At 39.2% G+C, this 20781-nt stretch overlaps 1 protein-coding gene across 1 annotated transcript in view; it reads left to right on the top strand.

Annotated features, from left to right (window-relative positions):
- Nucleotides 1–20781, top strand: part of ATP1B3 (ATPase Na+/K+ transporting subunit beta 3) — a 41523-nt gene that overhangs the window by 17908 nt on the left and 2834 nt on the right. Inside the window, exons 2-6 of the mRNA XM_030873325.3 lie at nucleotides 1418–1546; nucleotides 5873–5980; nucleotides 11474–11658; nucleotides 14375–14425; nucleotides 20625–20711. Of these exons, the coding sequence (XP_030729185.1) occupies nucleotides 1418–1546; nucleotides 5873–5980; nucleotides 11474–11658; nucleotides 14375–14425; nucleotides 20625–20711 (560 nt within the window). The remainder of the gene's footprint in view (nucleotides 1–1417; nucleotides 1547–5872; nucleotides 5981–11473; nucleotides 11659–14374; nucleotides 14426–20624; nucleotides 20712–20781) is intronic.

The raw sequence follows: 20781 nt of genomic DNA, 5'->3' as shown, positions 1-20781 counted from the left end.
GAGCATCACAAGAACGTTGTAGAGCCACTCCGCAGAAGAAAAATGGGTATATTCAGAACTGTATTATTACAGAAGTCATAGAAGCTCTGAAGTTAATCCTTCTGGGGATGAGTGAGGGTGAAGGGTCCATAGATTCCAGGTTAGGAACCCCTGCTCTAGTCCTTCTGCTAGGACAAATATTAATAAGCAGGTTTATGTTAAGACTGGAAAATGAAGCTGATGTTAATTCAACTTTGGGGAATTAAGTGTTCTTTACTGTTGCTGTAACTGAGGATTTATTGAATATTCTTTGATCAGGTTTTTTTTTGGCTGTGCTGCGTGGCACGTGGGATCTTAGCTCCCCAACCGGGAATCCAACCCGTGCCCTCTGCATTGGAAGCACGGAGTCTTAACCATTGGACTGCCAGGGAAGTCCCTTTGATCAGTTTTTAAATGTTCAAATATAAATGTGTGACGTTAACAATATATTCTAGTATATAATCTTGATGGTGACCACTTACGGTGTTAGATCTTTGAATACAGACATTTGAGAAAAATCTAGATGTTCACAAAATAAATCACTGGCTTAGGATAGATCTTAGTGTTTCCAGATTGTGAAGAAAAAAAGGTTAAGCCCTTGATGTTGAAACTTGCGTCTGCCAGCTCTTGCTGCGTGCTTAGCAGGGAGTTGTCAAGTCCCACTGGTTGGGATGCTCCTCTCTTCACTTCTGCATGATGCTTCCACTCAACCAGTGTTTCCTAAACTTTATTCATTGATACCAGCTTCATGATTTACCTTCTCTGCATGTTTCCTGGCTATTCTCTAAATCAGCTCACTTTTTAAAACCCAAATTTATGCTAATAATTACTGTGAAATACAGGGTTGATGTGCTAATTCTTTTTTTTTTTGGCCGCCTGTGCGGCATGCAGAACTTCCCCTAGGATTGAACCCATGGCTCCTGTAGTGGAAGCACGGAGTCTTAACCACTGGACCACTGGGGAAGTCCTATGTGTTAATTTTTTTGTTTGTCACATATACATACTGGGGTTTTTGTCCAACCTAAAATCATCTTTCTTCTTTCTAGAGAGCATTAACTCCATTTCGGGAAATACTCCCTTATGTGCTGGAATTTTAAAGCTCTGATCTTGAATCAGTGTGATCTGTGGAAGCTACTTGTAGTTGGAAGTATCAGAGGAGAGGAGGGGGTCACAGAATGTGGGTGGGTGCTGCCTGCTGAAATACCCCTTGCTTGGGCAAATTCACATCGCTCTGAATATGAAGATACTTGGCTGTGTGCATGGCAAAGCTTGGAGTTCTAGCCTTGCAATGATGGGTCTGTTTTTTTACCCTGGCCACATCACACACACACACACACACACACACACACACACACAATGTGTATATCTTCAACTTTATGAGTTTTATTTTCTTTTACAGGTTTGATCTTGCTCTTCTACCTAGTCTTTTATGGGTTCCTGGCTGCACTCTTTACCTTCACAATGTGGGCTATGCTTCAGACTCTGAACGATGAGGTTCCAAAATATCGTGACCAGATTCCTAGTCCAGGTAATTAATTATGTTGTGATTATCATGGCTTCTAACAAAATTGGGTTATACTTTTATCTTCTCCGTAAGTCTGTATTACATAGCCAGTAGAAGATGTTAAACTTTAGAGTTAGATAATGTGAAAGTTTTGATTTTGTTTGTTGTTTAATATTTACATAGTGATATAAAGACCTTTAATATTTACATACTGATATAAAAACCTTTAATATTTACACAGTGATACAAAACCCTGGCTGATAAATCTTGAGTCTTTTGCCAAGAGTAAGCAGAAATGAATATTGAGAGTTAAAGTGAAGCCAGATTGATGAATATAGTTATAGTTATGAATGGTGTTTATGAATATTGTGTAGTAATTTCACTTTGCTCTGAGTAATTTACTTATGAAGTATATATTTCAGCTCTGGTGTGGGTTAGAGCATTGGTCTTGTAAAATACATGCTTCATGTTTTCGTTTGTTTGTTTGTTTGTTTTTTTGCGGTACACGGGCCTCTCACTGTTGTGGCCTCTCCCATTGCGGAGCACAGGCTCCGGACGCGCAGGCTCAGCGGTCATGGCTCACGGGCCCAGCCGCTCCGCGGCATGTGGGATCTTCCCGGACCGGGGTACGAACCCGTGTCCCCTGCATCAGCAGGCGGACTCTCAACCACTGCGCCACCAAGGAAGCCCCATGCTTCGTGTTTTTAATTGCTTAGTGTGGAAATGGTAAGAAGTCAATAGAGAATAAAATGAGTATACTCTTAATATGTTGAATTATTCTCTATTGATTGTCTTAGGGAAAAAAATTTCCTCTAGGATACTGGAGAATGTACCTTCGTACGGAAGAAAATCTTAACCTGGAGCACTTGTTTAAGTCACATTTTCTCCTTCCTGGTTTTATTCTTTTTAAACAGTTGGTCTTTGAATGTTAGCTCCGCTTTTGTTGGTGCACACGGCCCTTGTCCTCAAAGTGCTAGTAAATAACAATAATGTGCAGAACTCCAGTGTATCTAATTCCCAGAAATATAAACAACGTCCAGAGATGCTAGCAAAGGGACGGCTCTCCATGGAGGAGCGTGATTTGGGCAGCAGGCAGAGTGGGCATGCAGGCCAGGGAAGGTGGGAGTCTGCAGCAGGAGGTTTCTGTCTGCAGCAGTGGTTCTCTTCCAGCAGTGATTTGCCCCCCAAGGCCATTCAGCACTGTCTGGAGACATTTTTGGTTGTCACAACTGCAGATGTGCTACTGTGAGTAGAGGCCAGGGGTGCTGCTAAACATCCCTATAGTGCATGGGACAACCTCCCACAACAAAGAATCATCTAGTTCAGAATGTCATTAGGTCCACGGCTGAGGAACCCTAGCCTAGATCCTTGCCCACTGCATGGACTTCTCAGCTATATCAGCAGCGAGATTGAACCAGTTTCCCCAACCAGTTTTCTTAAAAAGTTTGTTCTAATGGCTTTTCCTTTGTTTGCAGCTAATATTTATCTAAATATCATGAATAACTCTTTTGGTCTATTTGACCATGTATCTGAGACCAGCTCCATGCTAATTTTTTCCTCATCTTTCATTGTAGCCCTGTTTTCTTTCTACCTAGATGAATTCTAAGATAATTATTTCTCTTGCTGCCTTAAGTTATGTGACTATTACTGTTGAACATAAGCTGATCTATTTCAGAAATATTAAACCATTTATAATTTCATGAATAATAAAAGCAGTAAAATGTGTTCAATATACTTTTTTAAGTATATAATTTTAAACTAAGTTCCTTAAAATCATTCACCAAGTGTATTATAGTACTTAAAAACTTAATATTAGTTCAAATAAACAAATATATATGTACACGTATTCATATTATATATCAATATAATATTAGATGAATGTATACTAGTTTGTTAAATATGATTTTCTCTTCATAAAGGAATTATGGGTAATTAAATTTTATTTCTACTTCTTTTTTCTAAGGTTTTTTTTTTTTTTTAACAATGACCATATTCAAGTTTTTTTTTTTTTTTTTTTTTTGCGGTACGCGGGCCTCTCACTGTTGCGGCCTCTCCCGTTGTGGAGCACAGGCTCCAGACGCGCAGGCTCAGTGGCCATGGCTCACGGGCCCAGCCGCTCCGTGGCATGTGGGATCTTCCCGGACCGGGGCACAAACCCGTGTCCCCTGCATCAGCAGGTGGACTCTCAACCACTCCGCCACCAGGGAGGCCCTAAGGTTTATTTTTAAATGGTATCATTTCAATAATGTATTTGCACCTGGTAAAATAAATGCTAGTTTGAAATTGGTATGTGTATTAACATATACATGCATATGATATAAACACGTACCATCCATGCACACCCCTATAGATGCACACACATGCATACACACATATTCATGCTCCAGTGGTTTAAATTATAAAGACGTAAGAGTTACTGTAGTTTTCACATTCTGTTGATGTTCATGGTTTGGGGTAAGCCAAGACTTTATTTGGAGGACGTAGGTGTACTGCGTCAAAAAATGCAGCCGTACGGCACATTCCTGCTGTGTTTTTTTTTTACTTAAGAGTTTCAAACAGGCTGTTAAATGAACTAAGGCTCCAAGAGCATTGCTCAGCAAGATCTAAGAAGTAACTTGTGTCAGAAACTCAGTTTTAGACATTCTGGTCTACAGAGTTTTTGTAAATTGAGTCATTTAAAACTTCCCATAGAAATAAGTCATGTTAAAGGAATGTAATCTTTTTTTTATAAAGCATAGACATTTTCATATTTTTCTTTAAAATTTCTTTCAAACTGGATGTTTTATTAAAAGTTGGGTTTTTCTTAAAGTTGGGTGTTTTTATACAGTTATGTATAAGCTGCCTTGATTCTGTTACTTTTTCACTTACAGTATATTATTTCTTGTTCCTTCTGTAAAACCTTAAAAATGAAAACATACAATTTCAGACATACACAGATGGTCACTTCATATACTGGATGGTCAGGTTTTATTTCTACATTGAACATTTTTATTAAAAAGTCAGAAAGTTACTATTGATTTTGTAGTAGGTGGAGGGGTAAGGAAAAATAGGCATATGAGATCCTCCAAATCCAAGTGATCTGGTATGTTGAGATAGTAGGTGAATGGGGAATCTAATTGGGGCTCTTTTGTGCTGTATATGGAATAAGATTTGCTCTGCCATTTGGGAACATTGAGTGTTTCATCATAGTTGAGTAGCATCGGATCTATTGTAGTTTAACTCAAGAACCACGCAGATCAACAAAGGCAGGTATTTAGGATTGGAAAGAAACTGGGTTTGATCTAAAACGAATTAGATGTCTATGAGCAGCAATTTTTTTTTTTTTGGCTGCATTGGGTCTTCATTGCTGTGCACAGGCTTTCTCTAGTTGCAAACAGCAAAAGCAATTTTAATGAAAACTAAAACAACCTTGTTATTTATTTTCAGATTCAATGCAAGGCTTATCTATAATAACTTTGATATATGGGGAATGTTTAGAAACTAGTGAGAATTTTAGGATTTTTTTGTTTAAGCCTTTGTGCAAGGCTGAATGTAGATCTAATGCTTTTAAATTAAACAATTTTTTTTATGAAGTAGAGTTGATTTACAATGCTGTGCCAATCTCTGCTGTACAGCACAGTGACTCAGTTATACATGTACAGACACACTTTTGATCTAATGCTTTTAAATCAAGGAAAGCTTAAAGTTGGAAGCCTGATTGTTAGAGATAAATAGGCTTACATTTTCTGTTAATAAACTCATGCAAACATATTCTATATACATGGGTGTTGATTGCTAATGTGAAATTGTTGGTGGTTATGCGTCAGTTCAGTATGAGAAAACCACATTTTAGTTATCGAGCAGTGTTTATTATTGAAGGAAGAATATTTAACTGTAGAGTTAAAATTGTATAGGCCTCTTTCACTGAATAAGGTAAGCTTTCTTTACGAATGTTTTCGTACAGCTGTAATTTGAATGACAAAGTGCTTAGATTTTGATTTGCTAAAATTTTCTCTATATTAATGGCAAATTGGCAAAACCTAAAAATATTTAATAGAAAATGAATGTAGAAAGTACAAAGGAAAACTTGCATCTTTTAAATTAAGGAACAGAGCAATTCTAACTAAGATTTAGAGGAGGTTTCTAATTGGTAATGTCCGAGGTGATTGTGAAGATGTGGAATTTTTTCATTTTAGATGTCTCTTCGTAGTCAGATAGAAGTGGGAGGTTCTTGATAATTTCAACCTACCTGTGAAAACAATTTCCACAAAATTTACTGAGATCTTCCTTTTTAGAGATAAGAGTAAGGAGAAGGAGGGAGAGAAGGGAATTGCTATAATTAATTTCCCCCCTTTTCTTTTATCTCTATAGGGCTTATGGTTTTTCCAAAACCGGTGACAGCATTGGATTTTTCATTCAGCGTGTCTAATCCAGAGTCCTATAGAGGGTACATTAATGACCTTAAGAAATTTCTAAAGTGTAAGTATGTTTTTTTAGAGTAAGTTAAAAATTTTAGTTATTACAGAAACTAGTACCAAATTATGATTACTTTAGAAACATTATTCTTAGAGTTTGTCTTGCCTTTTTCTTTCTTTCTGTTAAACACAGTCAATTGAGAGGACTTGGCAAGTGGAATTTACTGTTATTCATGATGAATTTATGATTAGTCCATATTCTGACTTACGGAAAGCACAGGGGCCTAACCCTAATGGGCAGTTTATTTGATTTTTTTTTTAATCTACCCTTTAATAAGTACATGAAGTAGGTTCATTGAAGCATAACATTTATATCTGCATCAAAACAAATAGCATGTGACTAATGGAGCAAAACTATATTATAAAATGATGCCTCTAAGGATTTGGATCTTCGGGTCCAGTGTAGTGCTTGCGGTGTGGGGACGAGGAATGGTGTTCCTCATTAAAAGAAAAAAAGTTTGTGTATCGGTTGTGAGTTTTTCAGAGCTACTGGTTGCAGTGCTTTCTAATAGCCGTCCTGGCCCAGTTTTCTCTTCCGTTTTGTCTGCCCTGACTCCACGGTATCAACATTCACCCGAATAGCCATCAAGCGCCATGGCCTCTTGGTTCACGGCTGCCGCAGCTCTTCCTCAGCCACGCTCTCCTGCAGTGCTTCTTAGAATGTGCAGGACTCCATTGCCACGGCCGCTGATGGGGCTCCCTATACAACCTTCTCGTTTGCTTAACTTGCCCTCGCTCTTTGTCTCCCTCACTGGGACTTCCAGTTCACTGACCCTTTTATTTTATCCCAGCCGCTCCCCGCTCAGCTGCCCTTCTGGTCAAGCCCGTCAATTGCATAGTTTTTCATTTCATTTTTACTTAAGCCAGTACTCTAAAATCCCTCGCCTCCTAGTCCGTTTGTCATAAAACTTGCAAGTAGATGAAGCCGTGCAGTGCCCCTAGATGAAGCCCTGTAATTCCTGGATGGAGCTCTTCCTTTGAGCCTGCCCTCTGAAGACTAATTAGCACTGTGAATACTTGATCACCTCCCTCATGGATCAGATCTACTGCCTGGCAATCCTGCTGAATTTCCCTGGGTAATTCTCTGAAGGGATTATTTCCAGCCTCTACTCAAAACTCTAGCTCCTTACCTTTTCCCCTATAACTCACTTTCTTCATATAACCTGGTTTCCTACTTCAAGAGAAACTAGAAATACTCAGGTGGAAACTCCCCCAGTTTCCTTGTTACCAGTAAAACCAGCCTTCAGTTGCAGCCTTTTTGTCTGTGATTTTCCTCCTGCTCTGACAAGGGGAGCTGCCCTTCCTCTTATCTAAGTCCACCTGTCCGGGTCACGTTTTGCATCTCATCCCCTCTCACTGCTGCGAGCATTATGGTAATTACTAATCCTTCTCATATATGTTTAGCCTCTCTGTTGGATCCTTTCTTGTCAACATGTAGAAATCCTCAACCTCCCTCCTATCTTAAATCAAAAACCTTTTGATCCTGGTCTTCTTCTACCAACCGTCCTAAATCTCTTTCCCTTGGAAGTTAAATGTATATTTATTATTTAAATGGAGATGTTTTTGTGAGAGTATAATCCATGGTTTGAGAACCAAATAGTAAAGAAAGGCGTATAAGTAGAACAGTAATTCCCTGCCGTACTCTGTTCTAGCTGTAGTCCTGTTCCTTTATTCAACAAATACTTCTTTTTGAGGGTCTTTTTTGTGTCAAGCACTCTTCTAATTTCCATCAATGAACAAACAAAGTTTCTGTGTTCGTGGAGTTTTTATAATCTAGTGGTGTGTTAGAAGGTAATAAGTGCTGTGGAGGAAAATAAGGCAGAGAAAGGAAATAGGGAGAGTTGAGAGGGCTGTAATTTTAAGCAGAGTGGTCTGGGAAGGCCTCATTGAAAGGGAATGTTTGAGGAAAGATCTAAGGATGAGGGAAGTAGCCATGGAACTACCCAGCAGTAGGTGCAAAGGCCCTGAGGCTCACAATGTCCAGTGTGTTCAGCGTTCATCAAGGAAGTCAGAGGGGCTGGATGGAGTAAGTGGGGAGAGAGTAGTAGGAGATTGAGGTCAGGGAGTTAAAGGAGGACCAGATTGTGTAGGCCTTAGAGGCTGTTGTTCAGTTCTTTGACTTTCACAGTGACCAAGATGGAGGTTCTTAAGCAGAGAATAACATCATCTCAGATTTTTAAAGGATCACTCAGGCTGTTTTTTGAGACTAGACTGTAGAGGGGAATCAGGGAAGCTGGTTAGGAGGCCGTTGCAGTCACCTAGATGAGTGGAGATAGTGGCAAGGTCAGGAGCAGTGAGGCTGTGAGAAATCGTCTGATTCTTGGATACATTTTCAACAGGAAATAACTTCATACTTTTGAACTTTTTCTTCTGTATCTTTAAATGCAATCTGCTGGCTCTTGATTTATCACTTTTATACATTGTCTTTACTTCCTGCCATGTTAAATGAGGATTTAGCTCACATGCCTCACACCTTCCCCTAATCTCAAATCAAAAGTAATTGAATTACTGTTTTATTTTCATTATTGGTTGCCTTCTTATACTTGTCTTTACGTCATATTCTACCATCTGTAGAGACTCTCGTCTAACTCCCTTATTTGTATACTATCGTTTGAGAGTTCTCTTATGTCCCTCTTTTCTGGAGAACTCCTCCCTAGAGTCCTTCCCCTCTGCTGCAGTCTGTACTGGTTTCTGTCTAGGGCTTCTACCACCCAGCTGTCATTTGGGGAGTTCGTTTGATCCCTTTCGGATTGGATTCACTGTTTCTTGCCTCCTGCGTTCTTTTTCTTTATTTATTCCCTAGTTTTGATGGAGTATATTCTCAAATAACTTTGTAAGAAAAGATACATGAATACTCTTCCATTGTATATATACCACTATACTATTTAGCCATAAAAAAAGAATGAAATCTTACTATTTGCAGCAACATGGATGGACCTAAAGGGCATGATGCTAAGTGAAATAAACAGACAAATACCAAATGATCTCACTTATATGTGGAATCTAAGAAACAAATAAGAAAACCAAGCTCATAGATGCAGAGAACAGATAGATTGGTTGTTGCCAGAGGCAGCAGGGGGCTGGGCTGAAGTTGTGAAGGAAGGTCAAAAGGTACACACTTCCAGTTAGAAATAAATAAGCCCTGGGGATGTAATGTACAGCATGGGGACGCTAGTTAACACTACTGTATTGCGTATTGGGAAGTTCCTAAGAGAGTAGATCTTAAAAGTCCTCATCACAAGAAAAAAATTTGTAACTATACATAGCGACAAGATGTTAACTAGACTTATCGTGGTGATCATTTCACAATGTGTACAAATATTCAAGCATTCATTGTGTTGTACACATGAAACATGTTATATGTGAATTATATCTCAATTTGTATTTAAATTAAAAAAAATTTTTTAAGATACATGGAATGTAGGTTTTTAATCCTTTCATTTCTGAAAATGACTTCTGCTTTTATTGTTCTAGTTTAGCTGTGTATATAATTTTAGTTCCTTTGTATTTGCCTTTTTCTGCTCAACAGTGTTTTTTGTTTTTGTTTTTAAATGTATTTCCTTAGGGTTCTAAAATTTCCAAGTGTTGGTGTCAGTCTCTGAAATATCACTTTGTTGGAAACTTGATGGGGTCTTTCGAGATGAAGAGTTAGATTCTCCAGTTGAGGAAACTATCATTACTTGAAAATTTCCTCACCTCAGTTTTCTGGTTCTCTTTCTAGAGCTATTCTGTTAGTTGTTGGGTTTTGGATCTCTTGTTTTTCTCTCATTTTCTACTTTTGCTTTATTATACTGGGGATTTACTTTTAGATCTTCAATGTTCAGCACGCCCTCCCCGCTCCCTTTTTTTAAACTTTGAATTGTCATTGTTGCTCTTAGGAATGCCTTTCTGGTGTTTAAAAGATACAGTCTCTTGTTAAAAGATACATCATCTGCTCTGGGTTGGGTTTTTTTTTCCCCCCTTGAATACTAATTAGAATTTAAAATCTTATATTGTTCAAATTATCTTTCAGGTCTCTCCCCCCCTCCCCCCCCCCCGTTTACCTGCACCTTTTTCTATCTTACTTTAGGCTTTCCTCAGGAATGTGGGGTTCTGTGCTCGCTCTGGGAATGGTCACCTTTCTCTGTTCCCATCATGTGCTGAGCAGGGGTCTTCATATTCTGACCATTCATCCAACTCCTTGACTTAGAGCGGTTTTGTGTAGAAGTGGAAGTTGGCATCATACAAAAATGGTCCCTGATGAACTGTACCAACAGAGTATATGCCGGAGAAGCCCTTGGAGGAAACTGATGTAGGCCTTGAATATTTTCTGCCAAATGACATTCATGATTGTGCCACGAAAGTCAAAAAGGAGTGACGAATGTCAGTGGTACTGTTTTGTTTTAAAAGTTTACTCCTATCCCCCCTCCCCAATACCTGAGTCATTCTTGGCTATTTAATGGGTACATAGTTCCCATGATATCCTAATTTTTGATAAATAAAAGTTGAAACCAAAATTTTTGACTTTTTTTTTTTAAGGGAAAGATCATACTTCCTTTTAAATGTGTTTACTTTGGGACTTCCCTGGTGGTCCAGTGGTTCAGCACTTTCCCTGCTGGGGCCTGGGTTCAGTCCCTGGCCTGGGAACTAAGATCCCACAAGCCTCGTGGCATGGCAAGCAAGCAAGCAAATGAACAAATTTAAATAAATTTAAATAAATAAATAAAGTTAAATAAGTATATGTGAGTACTTTGAAATTTTGGTTCCTGTTTTTGGTTGAATTCATTTTAGGCTGGCCTTTTTCTGGTACCATTTATACCCACACACCAACAGTTCTTATTGAGGCATTGTGGCACCGTGTTTATTAGTGAGTGCCTTGCAGTAGCCTAAGCTCATTGAGGGCAGGGTCCACAGCAGACTGGCTCCCCGTTGTGCCCCTTTTGTCTAACAGTGTGTCAAGTGCACAGCAAACATTCGAAAAATTGTTGAATTGTCTCCCTCTCCTTCCTTCCCTATCTCCAAGTTGTAACCATTTTACTCCTTCATCCCCTTTGGATCTATCTTGTTACCTCCATCTCTGCTGAAAACACCCTTTTGTAAGCTAACGTTAACTCACATGTACACCTTTCTTTAAGGCCCTTCATTTATGATTTTATCCTCAACACCTGTCTTACCCACTACACTGTAAATTACCTCCATAAGGGCAGAGGTAATGCGTTTTTATGTCCTCACCATTGTATCTTTTGGGCCAAGAGCATCGCGGGCGTTCAGGTAATGCTGTAGCCGTGGCTAGTGCCACCTAATGGTGACAAAAGAAATCTGTCACCCAGTTTGTATTGAAATGAAATAAACTGCAAAGCGCTAGATAGCAATCGGACTTTAAAGGAACAGACTTAACATTTTTTCCCTAAAATTTTCCAGTAAATGGCATTGCTGTTTTTGTCTTTGAAGAATGTTGTCCAAAGGATGATATATTTCTAGTTGTGTTTAAGGTCCTTTTTGGCTGTTTCCTTTTTAGCGTATGGCTTAGAAGAACAGAAGAATCTCACAAATTGTAACAGTGGAGAGCTTTTTGAGCAGAAGGGTCCAGAATATACTTCGTGTCGGTTTCCTCTTGTCTTACTTGAAGCGTGCAGTGGTGTGGATGATCCCGAGTTTGGCTACTCCACAGGACGCCCTTGTATTCTTGTGAAAATGAACAGAGTATGTACATAATTTATTGCTGCAGCTGCTTTTTCCAAATCTCTTCTATTAAGAAGCTGGCAACTGTTTATTCAGTGCTCTCTCACTTGGTGGTAGCTTGTGTAAAAAGCTAACAGTGATATTGACCTTTGGAAAATTAATACAGAAAAAAACAATTGGTTCATAGATTAGTCATAAATTAGGGAGTAACGCAACTTCAGTTTTTCTCTTTTGGAACTAGCTGTATGCACTTAAGCGTAGATCAGAGCTTCAGGGATCAGGTATTCTGGGGATCATGCCCACAGCATGGTTGTGTTAATGTGCTGTGCTCATCTTTGCATCCTGTGTGGCAATGTAATTTAAAATCCCACGGCAAACTTACAAAGTTTTGGCTTATTTAACTTTTTCTGAATATTTAGTAGCAAAGCATAGCTTTATAGTATATGTCTATGTAATTAAATAGTAGAAATAGAGATAAATTTGCATTAAAATGAACCCAGCAGCATCTTGCCATGTTGTCCAGAGAAAGTGCCTGAATTGTATAGCCATTAGCAAACCAAGAAGCTAATGTGCTCTACATCTAAGTAACAATGTTGTGGAGTCATTGTGCAAAAGGAAGATGCCTTCCTTGCATAATGAAGTGATCTCCAGACCCTGTGCCTTCCTGCTCTATAAATGGTACTGCAGAGTTGTGTTCTGATAGAGTTAACCTGTTGAGGCCTGTATGGTCTCCCTTGAAGAATGAGGTAATTCCTGGTCATTTACGCAGAGAAAAGGCAATTTCCTAAACAGGTGCAGACCTCTCAAGGGCTTGAGTTTACATATCACTAAAGTTACCATCCCTAATAAAACTAAAACTTGAGTCTTCTGAAGTTGGCACTGCTAAATAAGGAGTTTCCCTGTAGGGAGAGCCAGCTAGACCCTTAAGCGCCCAGACTGGCTTCCCTCCAGCCTGTCTTTCCCCTGTCCCCATGGACAGCGACAGTTTCTGATTATCTCATAGCACTCCGGAAATCATTCTGAAACATTGCCTGGCACATAGTAGGCGCTCAATAAACATTTAATGGGATATTTTAGCAAAACTTAGGAACTAAGGTTAACAAAGTGGAGGTGAAACTGAAGGCAAGATGGGTAGGCCTGGAAGTGGGAGCAATCTGAACAACTATTTCAAGGGGACCCCTACTTTCCTCAGAAATGCTAGGGAGCTCATACATACCACATACTGTTAAATAAAGTAGAAATGGGTTTTCACAATCCACACAAGAAACCCAGATAGTTTATTCCTCGAGATCTGTGGGGAATTGATTCTAGGACCCCTGAGGACACCAAAATCTGGAGGTGCTCAAGTCCCTTATATAAAATGGCATAGTATTTGCATATAACCTGCGCACATCCTCCTGTGTACTCAAGCATCTCTAGAGTACTTATACCTAATTCAGTGTAAGTGCTGTGTAAAAAGTTGTCAGCACACAGCAAATTCGAATTTTGCTCTTTGGAACTTTCTGGAATTTTTTCCCCCAGATGTTTTTGATCTGCGATTGGTTGAATCTGCAGATGTGGAACCCCCCCCCCCCCGATAGGGAGGGCCAACTGTAATGTGAAGCCAGGTGATCTAGCTTGTAAGATGAAGTAAACCCATTCCCTCCCACAGGGATGCCTTTTGTAATCCCTGCCTCCTAGGAGTATCTTCACAACACCTAGATTGATGGAAAATCTGTTCCCAATATAAAGCCAAGAGAAGAAATTCCAGTTCCATCTGCCACAGGACCAACCTTCTGAGTTTGTTTTCTTTGTCAGTATGTCCTCTGAATGATGAGGATGTGAGATTATACTTGCTGATAGGGCAGAATTTCACAGGCATGCCAGGAAGGCATCATCAGGCACACAGGGATCGGCAGTGACATGTTGCATAAGGGTGTAGCAGGGCATTTCATCCCAGTATAGTTTGTTCCAAAATCATTGCAAGGGCACGGATAGTTACTGCTCTTGAAATTATTATTTCGGTTGCAACAATACCTGTCTTTCGGGAGGAGTACTTACATTTTACAGGCATTCACATTAAAATGTATATAAATTATAAAATATAAATTAAAATGCATATAATTCAAAAGGACAAAAAATCCTCTCATAAAATATATGGATAAATATCTGTTATCATTCATACAGAGTTAGTTATATCAACCACATAAATGAAAGCCTCATTACATAGAACTGAGTGGTGCTGTGAGAGTCCTCAAAATGGGATTCATTAAGCGTATGTGTTTTGTAGAACAGATAGATGTGAAATACAACAGGGCTCTGTGGAAGCCTTATGGAAACATGGTAGCGTTGTGACCTAATATATTTTCATGAAGAACAGTTATTATATTACGCCTTTGCCATTCTTATTTGCATTAATGATGTGTTCATATAAATAACGAAATGTAAAGGTTTCTGTTTATTTCTTGTTTTAGGGTAGCAAAGTGCAATGTTGTGTTTTGGTCAATTCGTTGATAACTGATTTATTTTCTAAATTGTCCTAGTACTATAATAAGATAGATAATTGGTAAGATTATTGTATTGAAAAGTCTGTTCTAATCCTCTAAAATAAAATTAAAGTAAAAGGCAGAGGTAACAGGGTTTTAATGCAGTGTTAGTGTTCATCTCAACCCTCCCACCCGTGTCCCCAGCAATGAAGGAAGACGTTCTGTTGTGTACAGTTGTGATGTTTCAGTTAATCAATGTTTCTTTACCTTAGATAATTGGATTAAAGCCTCAAGGAGAACCAAGGATAGAATGTATTTTGAAGGTTAGTATTCAGAAAATAACCCAACTTCTGTTAAAACCTTAGTGTATCTTAAAAATACTTTAAAAGTCTAATGAATTTAGTCATTTTTTTCTTCCCTGTCACATTTTTAAAGTCCATTGTGGTCCCATTCTTAGAAGAATGAAACTCCACCAACCTTTGGGGGTAGCCCTTCTCTGTTTGCTAATAATAATTCAAAAAGACTTATTTTCCATGTGCATTTGATTTCACATACTTTGCCTTTATATTTACATATACCATATTTCACTGATTTTAAGATTCATTTTCTTTTTTCTAGCTTGATAACACCAAAATTGGGGTTGGCCTTATAACTGATAGTGACTTAATAGTGTATAAGATTTTTTCTTTCTTAATAGTACATAAATTGGTGTACATCAGTGGCATCTGAGATTTAATGAAAAACATGGTACATTTTCCTTAAGGAGGCATTATTTTGCTCTCTCATCCCTACTTTATTTTTTCCAGAGCACTGTGCTGTTTTCCTTTCATAATTTCTTTTGTTTTCTCTCCATGCTGCAAAGTTCAACTAAGACAAATATGTAAATGATGGGTAAGAGTTCTCAGGAGAAACTGTTAAGTTCTAAATTTAATTTTATCATTGTGTAAAATATTAGCATTCCAGCTCCAGTTAATATGTCAGAAGTGTCTTACTTGAAATGTTACATTGAAATCACTTCTAAAGTTGTTTGCCAAAGAAAACTGTAATCCCTTTTAACGATGAATGGATTTCTTATTTGGGCAGAAACTTCTTGCTGGGTGGTTCTCAAATCTGATCATGCATCAGAATCACTTGGAGGGTTTCTTAGGTCCCAGTTCTGCAGTTTCTGACTCAGTAGGTCCGGGGTGAGGCTGCAGAATTTGCGTTTTTAACTAAAGTTTCCAAGTGATGGTGATGCTGCTGGTCTGGGACCCACACTCTGAGAACTCCTGCTTTAGAATATCCTTATTGATTTATTTTGAGTATTTATTCACGATTTAGAATAGAATGAAAAGCTGGGAAGTTTGTGTTTTTCTCATCTGGGTTGAAGTATGCATGTGTGACCATAGGCAGCTCACTTTATCTCCTTATGCCATAGTCAGCTCAGCAGGAAACTTGGATTAAAAAATCAGAACCTCACTTAAAACCAGATGCTGCATCTAAGCTGAGTTTTTCTTGGTATACAAATTCTTCTAAAAGTCTAGTGAGCTTCTACTGTCATCTCAAAACAGGAGAAAACGTTACACCTACAAGACAGATTTAGGAAATGTATGGTGTAACTCTGTGATCCCCCTTGCTTGCAATTCTTTCCAGTAGAAGGTTCCCGAGGCTGGCTGTGAGCCTTCAGCCAGTGGAAGTGCTGATTTTATGAGCGTCCTGTGTGCAGGAACTTTTGCCTCTGCATGTGAGCAGACAATGTAGATATACTTGGAACAGTGGGTCTGTGGAGCCAACACCATCAAGAAAGGAAAACACACACACACACACACACACACACACACAGCCAGAAGGACAAAAGCCTTCCACTCCCTTCCTAAGGTTTACTTCTGTAAGCCTTTGGCCAGTATAAACTCCTCCGTGTTAACTCTTCACTTAGGATTATAAATGGATTTTTCTCCTTGTTATCTGTTATGTATCTTTTGCTTCTAGAACAGTTGGGGGAACTATTCTAGAATAGTTGGGGGAACTTCTAGAATAGTTGGAGGAACATCTGGTCTAATGACTCAGATTTCAATTTGCTGTCCCTTTTGCTTTGAAGAGTTGTGTGGAAAGTACATAAAATAATCAAAATAATAGATGGGGTTTTTGTTTTGTTTATTTAGTTGTGGAATATTTTTGTTTTTAGAAAAAAAACACAAAATTGGAGGAAATCTTTGTAAAACTGCATTTTACTCGTTGGCTAGTCACAAAGGAGTAATCAGGTGGAATCCATAAATTTTCGAGGTGTGGCTCTGTGAACAGATGGCAGCATTTACTGCATATCACCATATTGCTGTTTTCCATTAGATTTGTCTATAATCAAGTGTTCTTAGTGTAAATTCTTTAGTTGACTTAATTTTAATATAATACATTTGTCTTTTATTTTGTCTTGTATTCTTAACTTTGATCTGCTTTTATTTATTTATAGGGATTTTTTTTGTCTTGTTTTTGTTTATTTATTTATTTATTTGGTTGGGCCTGGTCTTACTTGCAGCAGGTGGGCTCCTTAGTTGCAGCTTGCCAGCCCCTTAGTTGCAGCACGTGGGCTCCTTAGTTGTGACATGCGAACTCAGTTGAGGCACGCATGTGGGATCTAGTTCCCTGACTAGGAATCAAACCCCTGCGCCCTGCATCGGGAGCGTGGAGTCTTATCCACTGTGCCACTGGGGCAGTCCTTTAATTGCTTTCATACAAGTTAAGAGTCCTGGAAACACTAAAACATTGATGACAGAACATGCTTTTAGAGGTGGCCTTTAATTTTAAAGGATGGTTCCTGCAAAAGATGTAATATTCATATTTATGTCATTAGTGTTTTTTTAAATTTTCTTACAAAAGTGAATCGTGTTCATTTAAGAAAATTTAGAAAAATGCAGAAGGAAAACATTTGGTAAATGCTACCCAGAGTTAATCACTGCTTAGAACATTTGGTGTGTGTTCTTCAAGTTACTTACAGGTGATGACTCTACAGTAGAACCAAAATACATTAGTTTTAAACCTTTATTTTGTTTTCAGTGGAACTTAGTGACTGCTAATAGACCCTTGGACTTAGTTGCTCATGGTTTCCAATATGATGCCATTCGTATACTTAGAGAACCATGACATGTAGCTTCACCGTAAAGTACCTCATCATTGTTCAGATATGCATTTTATTATTTCACAATTTCTAAATGTTAATTTTAAGTAGAAGTCTGCCAACGTGATGGCTTAGGCACAAACCCGTAGAACAATTAATTGAGCATGTGACCATAACTCTGAGCCTCAGTTCCCCTCTCTATAACTGATCCTACACACTTAAGGGTTTTAGGCCTAAATGAGGTAAATATAAACTGAGTGTGGTATGTGGCTGAAAATGCACACTGAAGTGCTCAGTAAACTGTAACCCAGGAATTCCCTGGTGGCACAGTGGTTAAGAATCCACCTGCCAGCGCCAGGGACATAGGTTCAATCCCTGATCCAGGAAGATCCCACATGCCGCGGAGCAGCTAAGCCCGTGCGCCACAGCTACTGAAGCCCGCGCGTACGTGCCGCAACTACTGAGCCCGAGTGCTGTCTGAGCTCTGCAACAAGAGAAGCCACCGCAATGACAAGCCCACGCACCGCAATGAAGAGTAGCCCCGGCTCGCCACAACTAGAGAAAGCCCGCGAACAGCAACAGACCCAACACAGCCAAAAATAAATAAATAAATAAATTAATTAAAGAAAACCTTTTACATTTTGGGGAACATCTCTGTGTTTCTATGAATTATTAAGGAAAAATAGGTTAAAAGTAATTAATGGGGCTTCCCTGGTGGCGCAGTGGTTGGGAGTCCGCCTGCCGATGCCGGGGACGCGGGTTTGTGCCCTGCTCCAGGAGGATCCCGCGTGCCGCAGAGTGGCTGGGCCCGTGAGCCGTGGCCACTGGGCCTGCGCGTCCGGAGCCTGTGCTCCTCAGTGGGAGAGGCCACAACAGTGAGAGGCCCGCGTACCGCAAAAAAAAAAAAAAAAGTAATTAATGTACAAAAGTACTTATATCAAAGTGACTATTTTTTTCTCCTATATAAAATGTTACTTTAGACTCTTTTTAGCATGTATTCTGGTTTTTTCAATTTGTTTTTCATTTTTATTGGAGTATAGTTGATTTACAATGTTGTGTTAGTTTCAGGTGTACAGCAAAGTGAATCAGTTATACATACACATATATCCACTCCTTTTTAGATTCTTTTTAGACTTTTTTTAAATTAAGGAGTACAAATGTAGGGTGGTGTTTGAATAGTGAATGAAAAATGGCTTCTGCAGTTTCCCTTAGCCTTGTTATCTCCTGTTCTTCTTTTTTTTTTTTTTTATAAATTTATTTTTGGCTGCATTGGGTCTTCATTCAAGCGGGCGCTGCTCTTCCTTGCAGTGCACGGGCTTCTCATTGTGGCGGCTTCTCTTGTTGCGGAGCACAGGCTATAGGCGTGCTGTACTTGTGGCACGTGGGCTTAGTTGCTCCACGACATGTGGGATCTTCCCTGACCAGGGCTCGAACCCATGTCCCCTGCGTTGGCAGGCAGATTCTTAACCACTGTGCCACCATGGAAGCCCCTCTCCTGTTCTTTCTACGTATTGTTGATCTGGATCGTTAGAACTTGCCCTTTTTGTGGGTTGTCATCGCTTTATGCTTTGCTGTCTTGCCTGTGTCGCTTGTCCATGTGTTTCTCTCACCCCATGCACATCTGCTGCTTCGTGGTGGTGAAGGGAAGTAAGCAGAGTACCGCTTCCCTTAGAGAAGATTCTTAGTTTTGCTGTAGTGTTTCATGTATGCTTTCAAAAGTAGAAATTCGTTTATTCAAATCTAGAATGCAAACATTTAGTAATGTTTTAATTAGTGCCTTGTGAAGTTGCCACTGATTTTAATCATTGTTGTCTGTCATCTACTCAGTATGTGTAAAAGTGACAGTCATTAATATTGGGTCTACTCAGAATGTGTTACATGAGAATTTTCATAAATTGCTTGTTTTTCAAGAAGAATACTAGATTTGCATCATTATCTTGTATATCAGGTTTTTTTTGAGGTATGGTTGATTTGTAATATTACATAAGTTTCAGGTGTGCAACACAGTGATTCACAATTGTTAAATATTATACTTCATGTATAGTTATTATAAAATATTGGCTATATTCCCTGTGCTGTACAGTTTATCCTTGTAGCTTTTCTATTTTTATTTTTTTATAAATTTATTTTATTTATTTATTGTTTTTGGCTACCTTGGGTCTTCGTTGCTGCATGCGGGCTTTCTCTGGTTGCGGTGAGTGGGGGCTACTCTTTGTTGCGGTGAGCGGGTTTCTCATTGCAGTAGCTTCTCTTGTTGTGGAGCACAGGCTGTAGGCGCGTGGGCTTCAGTAGTTGTGGCACGCGGGCTCAGTAGTTGTGGCTCGCGGGCTCTAGAGCGCAGGCTCAGTAGTTGTGGCGCACGGACTTAGTTGTTCCGCAGCATGTGGGATCTTCCCGGACCAGGGCTCAAACCGGTGTCCCCTGCATTGACAGGTGGATTCCCAACCACTGTGCCACCAGGGAAGCCCAGCTTATTTATCTTATACATGGTAGTTTGTACCTCTTAATCCCCTACCCCTATATTGCCCCTCTCCCCTTCCCTCTCCCCAAAGGTAACTACTAATTTGTTTTCTATATCTGAAAGTCTGTTTCTTTTTTGTTGTATCAGTTTTTTGTTTGCTTGTTTGTTTGTTTAAATTTATTTTTTGGCTGTGCCTAGCGGCATCCCAGATCTTAGTTCCCTGACCAGGGATGGAATCCGTGCCCCCTGCAGTGGAAGCGCAGAGGCTTAACCACTGGACCGCCAGGGAAGTTCCTGTATCAGCTTTTTTAATACGTGGAATATAATTGCCGTAGACATATAATACCTCTAACTGATTTACATGTGCCCGTAAAAATTATTCAAGGGAAATGTGGTATTTAAATTAGTTAAGAAGGGTATTCCTTGGAGTACTTTAAATTTTCCCCAACAGTGTGTCAGCTGCATCATAGTTTCCACCTCTGGTTACAGTTATCATGGTTGTTAATCATGTGAAACTTTTGGACCTGCTGCCTCCCAGGCCTGAGTGGTACCTTCTAGGTGTGGCAGCTATTGCTTTCCAGTCTGGAAGCACAATATTTTATTCATTTTAGAATTCATTGGTCCCAGACCTACTTGTGCATTCCTGCTGTCAGTGGCTGGAGAACTGGCATTTGGTAGTTGGAAGGCAGATAAGATTTTACAGACATTGCATGAGTAGATCTGGCTGTAAGTTAAAGGGACTGTCATGGAAAAGTATATAAGATATATTAGGAAATCAGGATAGTTTGTGTCAAACGGTTTAAATCAACATGAGTAAGTCTCTTTTCAAAAATACACTTGTGGTGAATGCAGTTGGCGCAGCATTGTAGTTTCTTCATACTGTCCGTAACTGATACTGCTTTAATAAAAATACATTTTTAAAAGCTATTTTTTGTGACCTAAAAAGGGTTTGTTTTGTTTTCAACTTTAGGGTGAAAATACAGCATTGCTATCAACTTATCCTTCCAATGGAATGATAGATTTAAAATATTTTCCATATTATGGGAAAAAACTGCATGTAAGTATTTAGAAGTTCTTAAGTGGTAGTGACTCTTGGAAAATTGGTAATCTGTATTAAAATGCCAGTT

This window comes from Globicephala melas, chromosome 4 (assembly GCF_963455315.2).
Source record: "Globicephala melas chromosome 4, mGloMel1.2, whole genome shotgun sequence".
NCBI classification, from domain to species: domain Eukaryota; kingdom Metazoa; phylum Chordata; class Mammalia; order Artiodactyla; family Delphinidae; genus Globicephala; species Globicephala melas.
Note: the sequence above shows the minus strand (reverse complement) of the source record. Positions and strands in the feature narration are given on the sequence as shown.